This window comes from Oncorhynchus mykiss, unplaced genomic scaffold (genome assembly GCF_013265735.2).
Source record: "Oncorhynchus mykiss isolate Arlee unplaced genomic scaffold, USDA_OmykA_1.1 un_scaffold_296, whole genome shotgun sequence".
In the NCBI taxonomy this organism is placed as follows: domain Eukaryota; kingdom Metazoa; phylum Chordata; class Actinopteri; order Salmoniformes; family Salmonidae; genus Oncorhynchus; species Oncorhynchus mykiss.
In genome coordinates this window covers 19,974-37,614 of record NW_023493746.1, presented here as the reverse complement: position 1 = coordinate 37,614, position 17,641 = coordinate 19,974, and the positions used below count along the sequence as shown (strand labels likewise).

Below are 17,641 nucleotides of genomic sequence, written 5' to 3'. Positions count from 1 at the left end.
TTTGATGTTTATTCATACAGGAATGAGGAAATTAATTTATGTTACAAAATGTCAGATAGTATCTAGATGTTAAATTGAAAAATAAAAAACACGAGGCCTATATTACTTGTATATTCAAATCATTCAGTTATATTCTCAGATAGTCGTATTCATATCAATGTCATGAACAAAAACACACGTCGGCTGTATAGGTTACACAGCTGTTTACCAAAACAGTGGCTGGGTGGTTTTGTATTTTTGATCTGCAGATTACCCATTTAAAAGGACTGCTGCTGAATGAATTATACAACACAACATATATTGAAACAGCTTAAAATAAGACAAATACATCAAAGCAGTTAAATAAATCGTTTCATTTTATTTTATTTTTTAAATGCCACTATGGGCCAGGAGAAGAATAAATGTTTTGGGTGTAAATCACAGGTCCAGAATTAGAATGTTGTGTGTTCCATTCTGAGTGTTGTCATGGTGATCAGGTGTTTCTCAGCCTCACTGTTCTTCAAAACGGTCACCTGTCAATCACACGGAAATACTGTGTTTAGTTATTTAGAGATATACAGTATTTCATAGAATCAGTAGGGTTAGTCACCTGTCAATCACACAGAAATACTGTGTTTAGTTACTTAGAGATATACAGTATTACATAGAATCGGTAGGGTTTAACCCCTTAAACACCTGTCAATCAACATGGTTCAATCAGAGCTCCAGTTATCAACACTTTAACATGGTTCAATCAGAGATACAGTTATCAACACTCTACAACATGGTTCAATCAGAGATACAGTTATCAACACTTTAAACATGGTTCAATCAGAGCTACTTGTCAAGCTAGTTGTCAACTCTTTAAATCATGGTTCAATCAGAGCTAGTTGTCAACTCTTTACAACATGGTTCAATCAGAGCTAGTTGTCAACTCTTTACAACATGGTTCAATCAGAGCTAGTTATCAACTCTTTAAATCATGGTTCAATCAGAGCTAGTTGTCAACTCTTTACAACATGGTTCAATCAGAGCTAGTTATCAACTCTTTAAATCACGGTTCAATCAGAGCTAGTTGTCAACTCTTTACAACATGGTTCAATCAGAGCTAGTTATCAACTCTTTAAATCATGGTTCAATCAGAGCTAGTTATCAACTCTTTACAACATGGTTCAATCAGAGCTAGTAATCAACACTAAGACATGGTTCAATCAGAGCTACAGTAATCAACACATTACAACATGGTTCAATCAGAGATACAGTGATCAACACTAAGACATGGTTCAGTCAGAGATACAGTGATCAACACTAAGACATGGTTCAATCAGAGATACAGTGATCAACACTAAATCATGGTTCAATCAGAGCTACAGTAATCAACACTAAGACATGGTTCAATCAGAGCTAGTTGTCAACTCTTTAAATCATGGATCAATCAGAGCTACAGTAATCAACACTAAGACATGGTTCAGCGTTGTGACCCCGTTATAATGTATTTGGACAACAGGTTGTTGGAGCCAGTGGAATGTATGAACTCAGGTTCTTACCTTGAGCCCTACGTCTGTTGCCTTTCACCAGCAGTATGACGGTCACCAGCAGGTAGGGACACACCACCAGTAGACTACCCAGCAGCCTGGGCAGAGACATGGACAACACCGGCACTGTAGTGGGGTCTTGGGGTTGGAGACAGGGGAGAAAGTTGACAAAATCTTTCATACACACTAATACACACATTTTAACTGAAGGATTTTTTCCCCCCTGAAATGAATATATTTGTTACTGCAAAATACAACTTAATGGATGTATTTACCATAGGTTTAATGGATGTATTTACCGTAGGTTTAATGGATGTATTTACCGTAGGTTTAATGGATGTATTTACCGTAGGTTTAATGGATGTATATACTGTAGGTTTAATGGATGTATTTACCGTAGGTTTAATGGATGTATTTACTGTAGGTTTAATGGATGTATATACTGTAGGTTTAATGGATGTATTTACCGTAGGTTTAATGGATGTATTTACCGTAGGTTTAATGGATGTATTTACTGTAGGTTTAATGGATGTATATACTGTAGGTTTAATGGATGTATTTACCGTAGGTTTAATGGATGTATTTACCGTAGGTTTAATGGATGTATTTACCATAGGTTTAATGGATGTATTTACCGTAGGTTTAATGGATGTATTTACTGTAGGTTTAAACTTAATGGATGTATTTACTGTAGGTTTAATGGATGTATTTACTGTAGGCTTCAACTTAATGGATGTATTTACCGTAGGTTTAATGGATGTATTTACTGTAGGTTTAATGGATGTATTTACCGTAGGTTTAATGGATGTATTTACCGTAGGTTTAATGGATGTATTTACCGTAGGGTTAATGGATGTATTTACTGTAGGTTTCAACTTAATGGATGTATTTACCGTAGGTTTAATGGATGTATTTACTGTAGGCTTCAACTTAATGGATGTATTTACCGTAGGTTTAATGGATGTATTTACTGTAGGTTTAATGGATGTATTTACCGTAGGTTTAATGGATGTATTTACCGTAGGTTTAATGGATGTATTTATCGTAGGTTTCAACTTAATGGATGTATTTACCGTAGGTTTAATGGATGTATTTACCGTAGGTTTAATGGATGTATTTACCGTAGGTTTAATGGATGTATTTACCGTAGGTTTAATGGATGTATTTACCATAGGTTTAATGGATGTATTTACCGTAGGTTTAATGGATGTATTTACCGTAGGTTTAATGGATGTATTTACCATAGGTTTAATGGATGTATTTACCGTAGGTTTAATGGATGTATTTACCGTAGGTTTAATGGATGTATTTACTGTAGGTTTAATGGATGTATTTACCGTAGGTTTAATGGATGTATTTACTGTAGGTTTAATGGATGTATTTACCGTAGGTTTCAACTTAATGGATGTATTTACCGTAGGTTTAATGGATGTATTTACCGTAGGGTTAATGGATGTATTTACCGTAGGTTTCAACTTAATGGATGTATTTACCGTAGGTTTAATGGATGTATTTACTGTAGGTTTCAACTTAATGGATGTATTTACTGTAGGTTTAATGGATGTATTTACCGTAGGTTTCAACTTAATGGATGTATTTACCGTAGGTTTCAACTTAATGGATGTATTTACCGTAGCTTTAATGGATGTATTTACCGTAGGTTTCAACTTAATGGATGTATTTACCGTAGGTTTCAACTTAATGGATGTATTTACTGTAGGTTTCAACTTAATGGATGTATTTACCGTAGGTTTAATGGATGTATTTACTGTAGGTTTAATGGATGTATTTACCGTAGGTTTAATGGATGTATTTACCGTAGGTTTCAACTTAATGGATGTATTTACCGTAGGTTTAATGGATGTATTTACTGTAGGTTTAATGGATGTATTTACCGTAGGTTTAATGGATGTATTTACCGTAGGTTTAATGGATGTATTTACCGTAGGTTTAATGGATGTATTTACCGTAGGTTTAATGGATGTATTTACCGTAGGTTTCAACTTAATGGATGCATTTACCATAGGTTTAATGGATGTATTTACCGTAGGTTTAATGGATGTATTTACCGTAGGTTTACTGGATGTATTTACCGTAGGTTTAATGGATGTATTTACCGTAGGTTTAATGGATGTATTTACCGTAGGTTTAATGGATGTATTTACCGTAGGCTTCATCTTAATGGATGTATTTACCGTAGGTTTAATGGATGTATTTACCGTAGGTTTAATTGATGTATTTACCGTAGGTTTAATGGATCTATTTACCGTAGGCTTCATCTTAATGGATGTATTTACCGTAGGTTTAATGGATGTATTTACCGTAGGTTTAATGGATGTATTTACCGTAGGTTTAATGGATGTATTTACCGTAGGCTTCATCTTAATGGATGTATTTACCGTAGGTTTAATGGATGTATTTACCGTAGGTTTAATTGATGTATTTACCGTAGGTTTAATGGATGTATTTACCGTAGGTTTAATGGATGTATTTACCGTAGGTTTAATGGATGTATTTACCGTAGGCTTCATCTTAATGGATGTATTTACCGTAGGTTTAATGGATGTATTTACCGTAGGTTTAATGGATGTATTTACCGTAGGTTTAATGGATGTATTTACCGTAGGTTTAATTGATGTATTTACCGTAGGTTTAATGGATGTATTTACCGTAGGTTTAATGGATGTATTTACCGTAGGTTTAATGGATGTATTTACCGTAGGTTTAATGGATGTATTTACTGTAGGTTTAATGGATGTATTTACCGTAGGTTTAATGGATGTATTTACTGTAGGTTTAATGGATGTATTTACCGTAGGCTTCATCTTAATGGATGTATTTACCGTAGGTTTAATGGATGTATTTACCGTAGGTTTAATGGATGTATTTACCATAGGTTTAATGGATGTATTTACCGTAGGTTTAATGGATGTATTTACCGTAGGTTTAATGAATGTATTTACCGTAGGTTTCAACTTAATGGATGTATTTACCGTAGGTTTAATGGATGTATTTACCATAGGTTTAATGAATGTATTTACCGTAGGTTTCAACTTAATGGATGTATTTACCGTAGGTTTAATGGATGTATTTACCGTAGGTTTCAACTTAATGGATGTATTTACCGTAGGTTTCAACTTAATGGATGTATTTACCGTAGGTTTAATGGATGTATTTACCGTAGGTTTCAACTTAATGGATGTATTTACCGTAGGTTTCAACTTAATGGATGTATTTACCGTAGGTTTAATGGATGTATTTACCGTAGGTTTAATGGATGTATTTACCGTAGGTTTAATGGATGTATTTACCGTAGGTTTCAACTTAATGGATGTATTTACCGTAGGTTTAATGGATGTATTTACTGTAGGTTTCAACTTAATGGATGTATTTACCGTAGGCATCAACTTAATGGATGTATTTACTGTAGGTTTAATGGATGTATTTACCGTAGGTTTCAACTTAATGGATGTATTTACCGTAGGTTTAATGGATGTATTTACCGTAGGTTTCAACTTAATGGATGTATTTACTGTAGGTTTAATGGATGTATTTACCGTAGGTTTAATGGATGTATTTACCGTAGGTTTCAACTTAATGGATGTATTTACCGTAGGTTTAATGGATGTATTTACCGTAGGTTTAATGGATGTATTTACTGTAGGTTTAATGGATGTATTTACCGTAGGTTTAATGGATGTATTTACCGTAGGTTTAATGGATGTATTTACCGTAGGTTTAATGGATGTATTTACCGTAGGCTTCATCTTAATGGATGTATTTACCGTAGGTTTAATGGATGTATTTACCGTAGGCATCAACTTAATGGTACAAAGAGGGATTTAATTCACACCTGTCAGAGTCATCCGTCTCTCCGGTGATTCTCCTTCAGAGTTGGAACACTTGTAGAGTCCTTCGTCTGACCTGGATACTGCAGGGATGGTCATCTCTCCCGTAGTCTCGGTCCTGACGAGGGATCCATCTTTGTAGAAATCGGCTGTGAGGTCAGAGGGAGTTCCCTGATATCTGCAGCGCAGAGTCACAGAATGTCCCTCAGTCACAGGAAGGGCAGGGCTCTCCAGGATCACACCTCCAGCTGTATATAATATATAAACATGTATAAACAGGTCTCTCCAGGATCACAGCTCCAGGTGTATATAATATATAAACATCATATATAAACAGGTCTCTCCAGGATCACAGCTCCAGGTGTATATAATATATAAACATCATATATAAACAGGTTTCTCCAGGATCACAGCCCCAGCTGTATATAATATATAAACAGGTATCTCCAGGATCACAGCTCCAGGTGTATATAATATATAAACATCATATATAAACAGGTCTCTCCAGGATCACAGCCCCAGCTGTATATAATATATAAACATCATATATAAACAGGTCTCTCCAGGATCACAGCACCAGGTGTATATAATATATAAACATCATATATAAACAGGTTTCTCCAGGATCACAGCCCCAGCTGTATATAATATATAAACAGGTATCTCCAGGATCACAGCTCCAGGTGTATATAATATATAAACATCATATATAAACAGGTTTCTCCAGGATCACAGCCCCAGCTGTATATAATATATAAACATCATATATAAACAGGTTTCTCCAGGATCACAGCCCCAGCTGTATATAATATATAAACAGGTATCTCCAGGATCACAGCTCCAGGTGTATATAATATATAAACATCATATATAAACAGGGCTCTCCAGGATCACAGCCCCAGCTGTATATAATATATAAACAGGTCTCTCCAGGATCACAGCCCCAGCTGTATATAATATATAAACAGGTCTCTCCAGGATCACAGCCCCAGCTGTATATAATATATAAACAGGTCTCTCCAGGATCACAGCCCCAGCTGTATATAATATATAAACATCATATATAAACAGGGCTCTCCAGGATCACAGCCCCAGCTGTATATAATATATAAACAGGTCTCTCCAGGATCACAGCCCCAGCTGTATATAATATATAAACAGGTCTCTCCAGGATCACAGCCCCAGCTGTATATAATATACAAACATCATATATAAACAGGTCTCTCCAGGATCACACCTCCAGCTGTATATAATATATAAACATATATAAACAGGTCTCTCCAGGATCACAGCCCCAGCTGTATATAATATATAAACAGGTCTCTCCAGGATCACAGCACCAGCTGTATATAATATATAAACAGGTCTCTCCAGGATCACAGCCCCAGCTGTATATAATATATAAACATCATATATAAACAGGTCTCTCCAGGATCACAGCCCCAGCTGTATATAATATATAAACAGGTCTCTCCAGGATCACAGCTCCAGCTGTATATAATATATAAACATCATATATAAACAGGTCTCTCCAGGATCACAGCACCAGCTGTATATAATATATAAACATCATATATAAACAGGTCTCTCCAGGATCACAACTCCAGCTGTATATAATATATAAACAGGTCTCTCCAGGATCACAGCTCCAGCTGTATATAATATATAAACATCATATATAAACAGGTCTCTCCAGGATCACAGCACCAGCTGTATATAATATATAAACATCATATATAAACAGGTCTCTCCAGGATCACAGCTCCAGCTGTATATAATATATCAACATCATATATAAACATAACATCAGCTATCTGAAACCAGATTAAACACTAAACACTATAATATCAGTAGATTTGTGGACACACCGTGTACTGTGATGTTGACAGCAGTGCTGTGTTCTCCAGACCCAGACTCACACCAGTACACTCCACTGTCTGATAGTATTAGTGACACGATGCATGAAGAACCTTGTTGTTTTCCCCAGTCGCTTCCACAAGCTGAAAGCTTCCCAGTCGATGTGTATCTCTTCAGTGTCCATCCAGCAGAGCTCCCCTGAACCTCACAGCTCACAGTTAAAGACTCATATTCAAAGAACTGAGATCGGTTGGGACGGACGCTCAGAGATACTGGAGGAAGAGAGAGGGGGAGACAGAGAGGAGTGGGACACAGAGAGACAGAAAGACAGAGGAGGGGGAGACAGAGAGAGATAGAGGAAGGGGAGACAGAAAGAGAGAGAAAGGGTCAGTCTGAGAGCTGTATCAATCTCACATCCAAGTTACTCTTTGATGTGTTCTACCAGTCTACACCAGATTCTATATGAAACCCATTGATTAGTTATACCAGTCTACACCAGATTCAATATGAAACCATTTGATTAGTTCTACCAGTCTACACCAGATTCAATATGAAACCCATTGATTAGTTCTACCAGTCTACACCAGATTCAATATGAGACCCATTGATTAGTTCTACCAGTCTACACCAGATTCTATATGAAACCCATTGATTAGTTCTACCAGTCTACACCAGATTCAATATGAAACCCATTGATTAGTTCTACCAGTCTACACCAGATTCAATATGAGACCCATTGATTAGTTCTACCAGTCTACACCAGATTCAATATGAAACCCATTGATTAGTTCTACCAGTCTACACCAGATTCAATATGAAACCCATTGATTAGTTATACCAGTCTACACCAGATTCAATATGAAACCCTTGGATTAGTTCTACCAGTCTACACCAGATTCAATATGACATCCTCTGATTAGTTCTACTAGTCTACACCAGATTCCATATGAGACCCATTGATTAGTTCTACCAGTCTACACCAGATTCAATATGACACCCTCTGATTAGTTCTACCAGTCTACACCAGATTCAATATGACACCCTCTGATTAGTTCTACCAGTCTACACCAGATTCAATATGAAACCCTTGGATTAGTTCTACCAGTCTACACCAGATTCAATATGAAACCCATTGATTAGTTCTACCAGTCTACACCAGATTCAATATGAAACCCATTGATTAGTTATACCAGTCTACACCAGATTCAATATGAAACCCTTGGATTAGTTCTACCAGTCTACACCAGATTCAATATGACATCCTCTGATTAGTTCTACTAGTCTACACCAGATTCAATATGAGACCCATTGATTAGTTCTACCAGTCTACACCAGATTCAATATGACACCCTCTGATTAGTTCTACCAGTCTACACCAGATTCAATATGACACCCTCTGATTAGTTCTACCAGTCTACACCAGATTCAATATGAAACCCTTGGATTAGTTCTACCAGTCTACACCAGATTCAATATGAAACCCTTGGATTAGTTCTACCAGTCTACACCAGATTCAATATGAAACCCATTGATTAGTTCTACCAGTCTACACCAGATTCAATATGAAACCCATTGATTAGTTCTACCAGTCTACACCAGATTCAATATGAAACCCTTGGATTAGTTCTACCAGTCTACACCAGATTCAATATGAAACCCTTGGATTAGTTCTACCAGTCTACACCAGATTCAATATGAAACCCATTGATTAGTTCTACCAGTCTACACCAGATTCAATATGAAACCCATTGATTAGTTCTACCAGTCTACACCAGATTCAATATGAAACCCATTGATTAGTTCTACCAGTCTACACCAGATTCAATATGAGACCCTCTGATTAGTTCTACCAGTCTACACCAGATTCAATATGAAACCCTTGGATTAGTTCTACCAGTCTACACCAGATTCAATATGAAACCCTTGGATTAGTTCTACCAGTCAACACCAGATTCAATATGAAACCCATTGATTAGTTCTACCAGTCAACACCAGATTCAATATGAAACCCTTGGATTAGTTCTACCAGTCTACACCAGATTCTATATGAAACCCATTGATGAGTTCTACCAGTCTACACCAGATTCTATATGAAACCCATTGATTAGTTCTACCAGTCTACACCAGATTCTATATGAAACCCATTGATTAGTTCTACCAGTCTACACCAGATTCAATATGAAACCCATTGATTAGTTCTACCAGTCTACACCAGATTCAATATGAAACCCTTGGATTAGTTCTACCAGTCTACACCAGATTCAATATGAAACCCATTGATTAGTTCTACCAGTCTACACCAGATTCTATATGAAACCCATTTATTAGTTCTACCAGTCTACACCAGATTCAATATGACACCCATTGATTAGTTCTACCAGTCTACACCAGATTCAATATGAAACCCATTGATTAGTTCTACCAGTCTACACCAGATTCAATATGAAAACCATTGATTAGTTCTACCAGCATACACCAGATTCAATATGAAACCCATTGATTGGTTCTACCAGTCTACACCAGATTCAATATGAAACCCATTGATGAGTTCTACCAGTCTACACCAGATTCAATATGAAAACCATTGATTAGTTCTACCAGTCTACACCAGATTCAATATGAGACCTGGTTTGAACCCAGATCTCCTGCACTGCAAATGGCTGTTTTAGCCCGCTGAGCTTAAGCCTCGTGTACCCAATACAAGTCATCATGTCTCAGACCAGGTTACTTGTCATCACGTGGGGGCGTGTTTCAACAAACCACCTCTGTTACACAGTAGTCTTTCCAACTAAACCAAATCATTGACTCAGTCATTCAAACTGTTGGCTGTTGAAGAGGCTGACTGAGACTGCAGGCAGGTGACGTCACAGAGAGAATAGTCTAAAAGCACTGACTCACATCCAGGTGTCATCACAGAGAGAATAGTCTTGTAAAAAGCACTAGCTGACTCACATCCAGGTGTCATCACAGAGAGAATAGTCTAAAAGCACTGACTCACATCCAGGTGTCATCACAGAGAGAATAGTCTTGTAAAAAGCACTGACTCACATCCAGGTGACATCACAGAGAGAATAGTCTAAAAGCACTGACTCACATCCAGGTGACATCACAGAGAGAATAGTCTAAAAGCTGACTCACATCCAGGTGACATCACAGAGAGAATAGTCTAAAAGCACTGACTCACATCCAGGTGACATCACAGAGAGAATAGTCTAAAAGCTGACTCACATCCAGGTGTCATCACAGAGAGAATAGTCTAAAAGCACTGACTCACATCCAGGTGACATCACAGAGAGAATAGTCTAAAAGCTGACTCACATCCAGGTGTCATCACAGAGAGAATAGTCTAAAAGCACTGACTCACATCCAGGTGTCATCACAGAGAGAATAGTCTAAAAGCACTGACTCACATCCAGGTGTCATCACAGAGAGAATAGTCTAAAAGCACTGACTCACATCCAGGTGTCATCACAGAGAGAATAGTCTAAAAGCACTAGCTGACTCACATCCAGGTGACATCACAGAGAGAATAGTCTAAAAGCACTGACTCACATCCAGGTGTCATCACAGAGAGAATAGTCTAAAAGCACTGACTCACATCCAGGTGACATCACAGAGAGAATAGTCTAAAAGCACTGACTCACATCCAGGTGACATCACAGAGAGAATAGTCTAAAAGCTGACTCACATCCAGGTGACATCACAGAGAGAATAGTCTAAAAGCACTGACTCACATCCAGGTGTCATCACAGAGAGAATAGTCTAAAAGCACTGACTCACATCCAGGTGACATCACAGAGAGAATAGTCTAAAAGCACTGACTCACATCCAGGTGTCATCACAGAGAGAATAGTCTAAAAGCACTGACTCACATCCAGGTGTCATCACAGAGAGAATAGTCTAAAAGCACTGACTCACATCCAGGTGTCATCACAGAGAGAATAGTCTAAAAGCACTGACTCACATCCAGGTGACGTCACAGAGAGAATAGTCTAAAAGCACTGACTCACATCCAGGTGTCATCACAGAGAGAATAGTCTAAAAGCACTAGCTGACTCACATCCAGGTGACATCACAGAGAGAATAGTCTAAAAGCACTGACTCACATCCAGGTGTCATCACAGAGAGAATAGTCTAAAAGCACTGACTCACATCCAGGTGACATCACAGAGAGAATAGTCTAAAAGCACTGACTCACATCCAGGTGACATCACAGAGAGAATAGTCTAAAAGCTGACTCACATCCAGGTGACATCACAGAGAGAATAGTCTAAAAGCACTGACTCACATCCAGGTGTCATCACAGAGAGAATAGTCTAAAAGCACTGACTCACATCCAGGTGACATCACAGAGAGAATAGTCTAAAAGCACTGACTCACATCCAGGTGTCATCACAGAGAGAATAGTCTAAAAGCACTGACTCACATCCAGGTGTCATCACAGAGAGAATAGTCTAAAAGCACTGACTCACATCCAGGTGTCATCACAGAGAGAATAGTCTAAAAGCACTGACTCACATCCAGGTGACGTCACAGAGAGAATAGTCTAAAAGCACTGACTCACATCCAGGTGTCATCACAGAGAGAATAGTCTAAAAGCACTGACTCACATCCAGGTGACATCACAGAGAGAATAGTCTAAAAGCACTGACTCACATCCAGGTGACGTCACAGAGAGAATAGTCTAAAAGCACTGACTCACATCCAGGTGTCATCACAGAGAGAATAGTCTAAAAGCACTGACTCACATCCAGGTGTCATCACAGAGAGAATAGTCTGGTAAAAAGCACTGACTCACATCCAGAAAGGTGCTGAATCAGTACAGTACAGTACAGAATCAACAGGTATTACAGTGAACTGGTGACTTACAAGCCCTTAACCAACACAACAGGTATTACAGTGAACTGGTGACTTACAAGCCCTTAACCAACACAACAGGTATTACAGTGAACTGTTGACTTATTATTATGGTACAGAGTCAGTGTGGAGGCTATATACAGGGGGTACTGGTACAGAGTCAATGTGGAGGCTAAATGCAGGGGGTACCGGTACAGAGTCCATGTGGAGGCTATATAGAGGGGGTACCGGTACAGAGTCAATGTGGAGGCTATATACAGGGGGTACTGGTACAGAGTCAATGTGGAGGCTATATACAGGGGGTACCGGTACAGATTCAATGTGGAGGCTATATACAGGGGGTACCGGTACAGAGTCAATGTGGAGGCTATATACAGGGGGTATCGGTACAGAGTCAATGTGGAGGCTATATACAGGGTGTTACAGTACAGAGTCAATGTGGAGGCTATATACAGGGGGTACCGGTACAGAGTCAATGTGGAGGCTATATACAGGGGGTACCGGTACAGAGTCAATGTGGAGGCTATATACAGGGGGTACCGGTACAGAGTCAATGTGGAGGCTATATACAGGGGGTACCGGTACAGAGTCAATGTGGAGGCTATATACAGGGGGTACCGGTACAGAGTCAATGTGGAGGCTATACACAGGGGGTACCGGTACAGAGTCAATGTAGAGGCTATGCACAGGGGGTACCGGTACAGAGTCAATGTAGAGGCTATGCACAGGGGGTACCGGTACTGAGTCAATGTGGAGACTATATACAGGGGGTAGCAGCAGGGAGTAGTCTGGGTAGCCATTCGATTAGCTGTTCAGGAGTCTGAATACTTGGCACTCTGGTACAGCTTGCCATGCGGTAGCAGAGAGAACAGTCTATGACTAGTGTGGCTGGAGTCTTTGACAATTTTAAGGGCCTTCCTCTGACACCGCCTGGTATAGAGGTCCTGGATGGCAGGCAGCTCAGCCCCAGTGATGTCCCGGGTTGAATGCATTCCCCTCTGTAGTGCCTTGCGGTCGGAGGCAGAGCAGTAGCCATTCCAGTCAGTGATGCAACCCGTCAGGATGCTCTCGATGGTGCAGCTGTAAAACCTTTTGAGGCTCTGAGGACCCATGCTAAATCTTTTCAGTCTACTGAAGAGGAAAAGGTTTTGTCTGGAGTAAATCCATCTCGTCTGACTCATTTAAAGAAAAATGATTTGTCTAGTTCAAAATGACTAATCGCTGTTCTGATTTCCAGAAGCTCTTTTCGGTCATAAGAGACGGGTAGCAACAACATTATGCATAAAATAAGTTACAAACAATGCAAAATAAACGAACAAAATAGCACAGAGCCCATAAAACAGCAGCCATCCACTCCGGCGCCGTCTTAAATCACATTTAAGATTAAAGAAAGAATTTTACAATCTAAATCTGCTCCAAACAATTAGAACGTCAGGAAGATGACCTCACAGAGAGAAACAACTAGCTTTGGTTGACAGGAAGGTGACCTCACAGAGAGAAACAACTAGCTTTGGTTGTCAGGAAGGTGACCTCACAGAGAGAAACAACAAGCTTTGGTTGTCAGGAAGGTGACCTCACAGAGAGAAACAACTAGCTTTGGTTGTCAGGAAGGTGACCTCACAGAGAGAAACAACAAGCTTTGGTTGTCAGGAAGGTGACCTCACAGAGAGAAACAACTAGCTTTGGTTGTCAGGAAGGTGACCTCACAGAGAGAAACAACAAGCTTTGGTTGTCAGGAAGGTGACCTCACAGAGAGAAACAACTAGCTTGTGTCTGCTACGTTGTTGGAGACAGACCTCCCAATTGTATTCCTGTGCAGTTTTTTGTTGTCGTCTTGTCTAGCTAGAAGAGAACTGAGAAGGGAACTGAGAAGAGAAACGCTTTACCTGCTTGACCACAAGACCTTCCTTCTGGCCCTGCTCATGCGTAAGCTACTCAGTAACCTATGTACTGCTCACTGACTGGTTGCAGAAACACAACACACACAACACACACACACAAGATCACAACACCAGACAGAGAATCACAACTACAGACTAGATATGAGAGGAGTAGCAGGAGTAGAGAGAGAGAGAGAGAGAAGAGGAGAGGAGAATAAGAGGAGAAGAAGAGGAGGGAGAGACTTGATATGAGAGGAGTAGCAGGAGTAGAGAGAGAGAGAGAAGAGGAGATGAGAAGAAGAGGAGAAGAAGAGGAGGGAGAGACTTGATATGAGAGGAGTAGCAGGAGTAGAGAGAGAGAGAAGAGGAGAGGAAGAGGAGAAGAAGAGGAGGGAGAGACTTGATATGAGAGGAGAAACAGGAGTAGAGAGAGAGAAGAGGAGAGGAGAGGAAGAGGAGAAGAAGAGGAGGGAGAGACTTGATATGAGAAGAGAAACAGGAGTAGAGAGAGAGAAGAGGAGAAGAAGAGGAGAAGAAGAGGAGGGAGAGACTTGATATGAGAGGAGTAGCAGGAGTAGAGAGAGAGAGAGAAGAGGAGAAGAAGAGGAGGAGAAGAGAAGGAGAGACTTGATATGAGAGGAGTAGCAGGAGTAAACAGAGAGAGAGAGAAGAGGAGAAGAAGAGGAGGAGAAGAGGAGGGAGAGACTTGATATGAGAGGAGTAGCAGGAGTAAACAGAGAGAGAGAAGAGGAGAATAAGAGGAGGAGGAAAATTGAGCAGGTGATGAATGAATAGATACGTACCTCCATTATGACCGAGGCCGGAGTATACCAGTGCACTGAACAGCACTGAAACACAGAGGAAAATCACTACGGTACATGATGTAAACACTGAGCTGTTCCACAGATATTAAACTATATGGATATTAAACAATACAGATATTAAACTATACACATATTAAACTATAGAGATATTAAACTATATAGATATTAAACTATAGAGATATTAAACTATACACATATTAAACTATAGAGATATTAAACTATATATATATTAAACTATATAGATATTAAACTATACAGATATTAAACTATACAGGTATTAAACTATATAGATATTAAACTATAGAGATATTAAACTATAGAGATATTAAACTATAGAGATATTAAACTATAGAGATATTAAACTATAGAGATATTAAACTATATAGATATTAAACTATAGAGATATTAAACTATATAGATATTAAATTATATAGATATTAAACTATACAGATATTAAACTATACAGATATTAAACTATACAGATATTAAACTATATATATATATTAAACTATATAGATATTAAATTATAGAGATATTAAACTATATAGATATTAAACTATATAGATATTAAACTATAGAGATATTAAACTATAGAGATATTAAACTATACAGATATTAAACTATAGAGATATTAAACTATAGAGATATTAAATTATAGAGATATTAAACTATACAGGTATTAAACTATACAGATATTAAACTATACAGATATTAAACTATACAGGTATTAAACCATATAGTTACTCACAGAGTAGAAGACAGGTGTGTTCCATCTCAATGTATTCTATCACTTCCTCTCTCTAAACTCTTTAATGACTTATATCCTGTCCACCCCACCTATTCCCTCCACACTGCCCACTTCCTCTCTGCTGAGAAGGGCTGGGAGGTGTGAAAGACCGTGTGGTGATGTAAGGGGGGTAGAGAGAGAAGAATGCTTATTTGAGTTTTTCTTGCCATAATATGGATTTATAGGGCTATCTTCTGTATACAACACCTACCTTGTAACAACACAACTGATGGCGTTCTGCATTAGCATCGAACAGCCCCCGTGATATGCAGCTGTTCAGGGAAGCTAGAAACCATTATACACAGGCAGTTAGAAAAGCCAAGGCTAGCTTTTTCAAGCAGAAATTTGCTTCCTGCAACACTAACTCAAAAAAGTTCTGGGACACTGTAAAGTCCATGGAGAATAAAAACACCTCCTCCCAGCTGCCCACTGCACTGAAGATAGGAAACACTGTCACCACTGATAAATCCACCATAATTGAGAATTTCAATAAGCATTTTTCTACGGATGGCCATGCTTTCCACCTGGCTACTCCTACCCCGGTCAACAGCACTGTAACCCCCACAGCAACTCGCCCAAGCCTTCCCCATTTCTCCTTCTCCCAAATCCGTTCAGCTGATGTTCTGAAAGAGCTGCAAAATCTGGACCCCTACAAATCAGCCGGGCTAGACAATCTGGACCCTTTCTTTCTAAAATTATCTGCCGAAATTGTTGCCACCCCTATTACTAGCCTGCTCTTTCTGAGATTCCCAAAGATTGGAAAGCAGCTGCGGTCATCCCCCTCTTCAAAGGGGGGGGACACTCTTGACCCAAACTGCTACAGACCTATATCTATCCTACCATGCCTTTCTAAGGTCTTCGAAAGCCAAGTCAACAAACAGATTACCGACCATTTCGAATCTCACCATACCTTCTCTGCTATGCAATCTGATTTACACCCCCCTGACTCTCTTTTTCTGCAGGTTCACCCAACTCAGTGAACCTCGCTCTCACAAGCCTGGCCCACAATCTGCCAGAGATGAGCACTCTGGTCATGTCACTGCCAGATGTACACATCCTAGTGATGTCTATCTAAATGAGGGATCAGATCCTGATCATACATCCTAGTGATGTCTATCTAAATGAGGGATCAGATCCTGATCATACATCCTAGTGATGTCTATCTAAATGAGGGATCAGATCCTGATCATACATCCTAGTGATGTCTATCTAAATGAGGGATCAAATCACACATCCAAGTGATGTCTATCTAAATGAGTCTCCTCTACACTATATATAGCATGACCTCTACACTATATATAGCATGACCTCTACACTATATATAGCATGATCTCTACACTATATATAGCATGACCTCTAGATACACTATAAATAGCATGACCTCTAGATACACTATATATAGCATGACCTCTAGATAGACTATATATAGCATGACCTCTAGATACACTATATATAGCATGACCTCTAGATACACTATAGCATGACCTCTAGATACACTATATATAGCATGACCTCTACACTATATATAGCATGACCTCTAGATACACTATAGCATGACCTCTAGATACACTATATATAGCATGACCTCTAGATACACTATATATAGCATGACCTCTACACTATATATAGCATGACCTCTAGATACACTATAGCATGACCTCTAGATACACTATATATAGCATGACCTCTAGATACACTATATATAGCATGACCTCTACACTATATATAGCATGACCTCTAGATACACTATATATAGCATGACCTCTAGATACACTATATATAGCATGACCTCTACACTATATATAGCATGACCTCTACACTATATATAGCATGACCTCTACACTATATATAGCATGACCTCTACACTATATATAGCATGAACTATAGATACACTATATATAGCATGACCTCTAGATACACTATATATAGCATGACCTCTAGATACACTATATATAGCATGACCTCTAGATACACTATAGCATGACCTCTAGATACACTATATATAGCATGACCTCTACACTATATATAGCATGACCTCTAGATACACTATATATAGCATGACCTCTAGATACAC

At 38.8% G+C, this 17,641-nt stretch overlaps 1 protein-coding gene across 1 annotated transcript; it reads right to left on the bottom strand.

The window, feature by feature from the left end:
• Nucleotide 1: 1 nt before the first annotated feature.
• LOC110517777 (Fc receptor-like protein 5) lies at nt 2-15,721 on the bottom strand. Its single transcript, XM_036973712.1, has 6 exons — nt 15,529-15,721; nt 14,760-14,804; nt 7,231-7,491; nt 5,368-5,610; nt 1,527-1,652; nt 2-512 (listed from the first exon to the last, which is right to left on the bottom strand). Exons 1-6 carry the CDS (start codon nt 15,551-15,553, stop codon nt 490-492), a joined length of 723 nt encoding a protein of 240 aa, XP_036829607.1. The 5' UTR covers nt 15,554-15,721; the 3' UTR covers nt 2-489.
• Between the last annotated feature and the right edge of the window lie 1,920 nt (nt 15,722-17,641).

Excerpts from the sequence above, each read along its gene's own strand:
- LOC110517777 (XM_036973712.1), bottom strand. The coding sequence starts at position 15,553 with ATGGAACACACCTGTCTTCTACTCT. Across the intron at positions 1,653-5,367 it reads GAGACGGATGACTCTGACAG|ACCCCACTACAGTGCCGGTG; the intron begins GTGTGAATTAAA and ends TCCAACCCCAAG. Across the intron at positions 513-1,526 it reads CAACAGACGTAGGGCTCAAG|GTGACCGTTTTGAAGAACAG; the intron begins GTAAGAACCTGA and ends TGTGATTGACAG.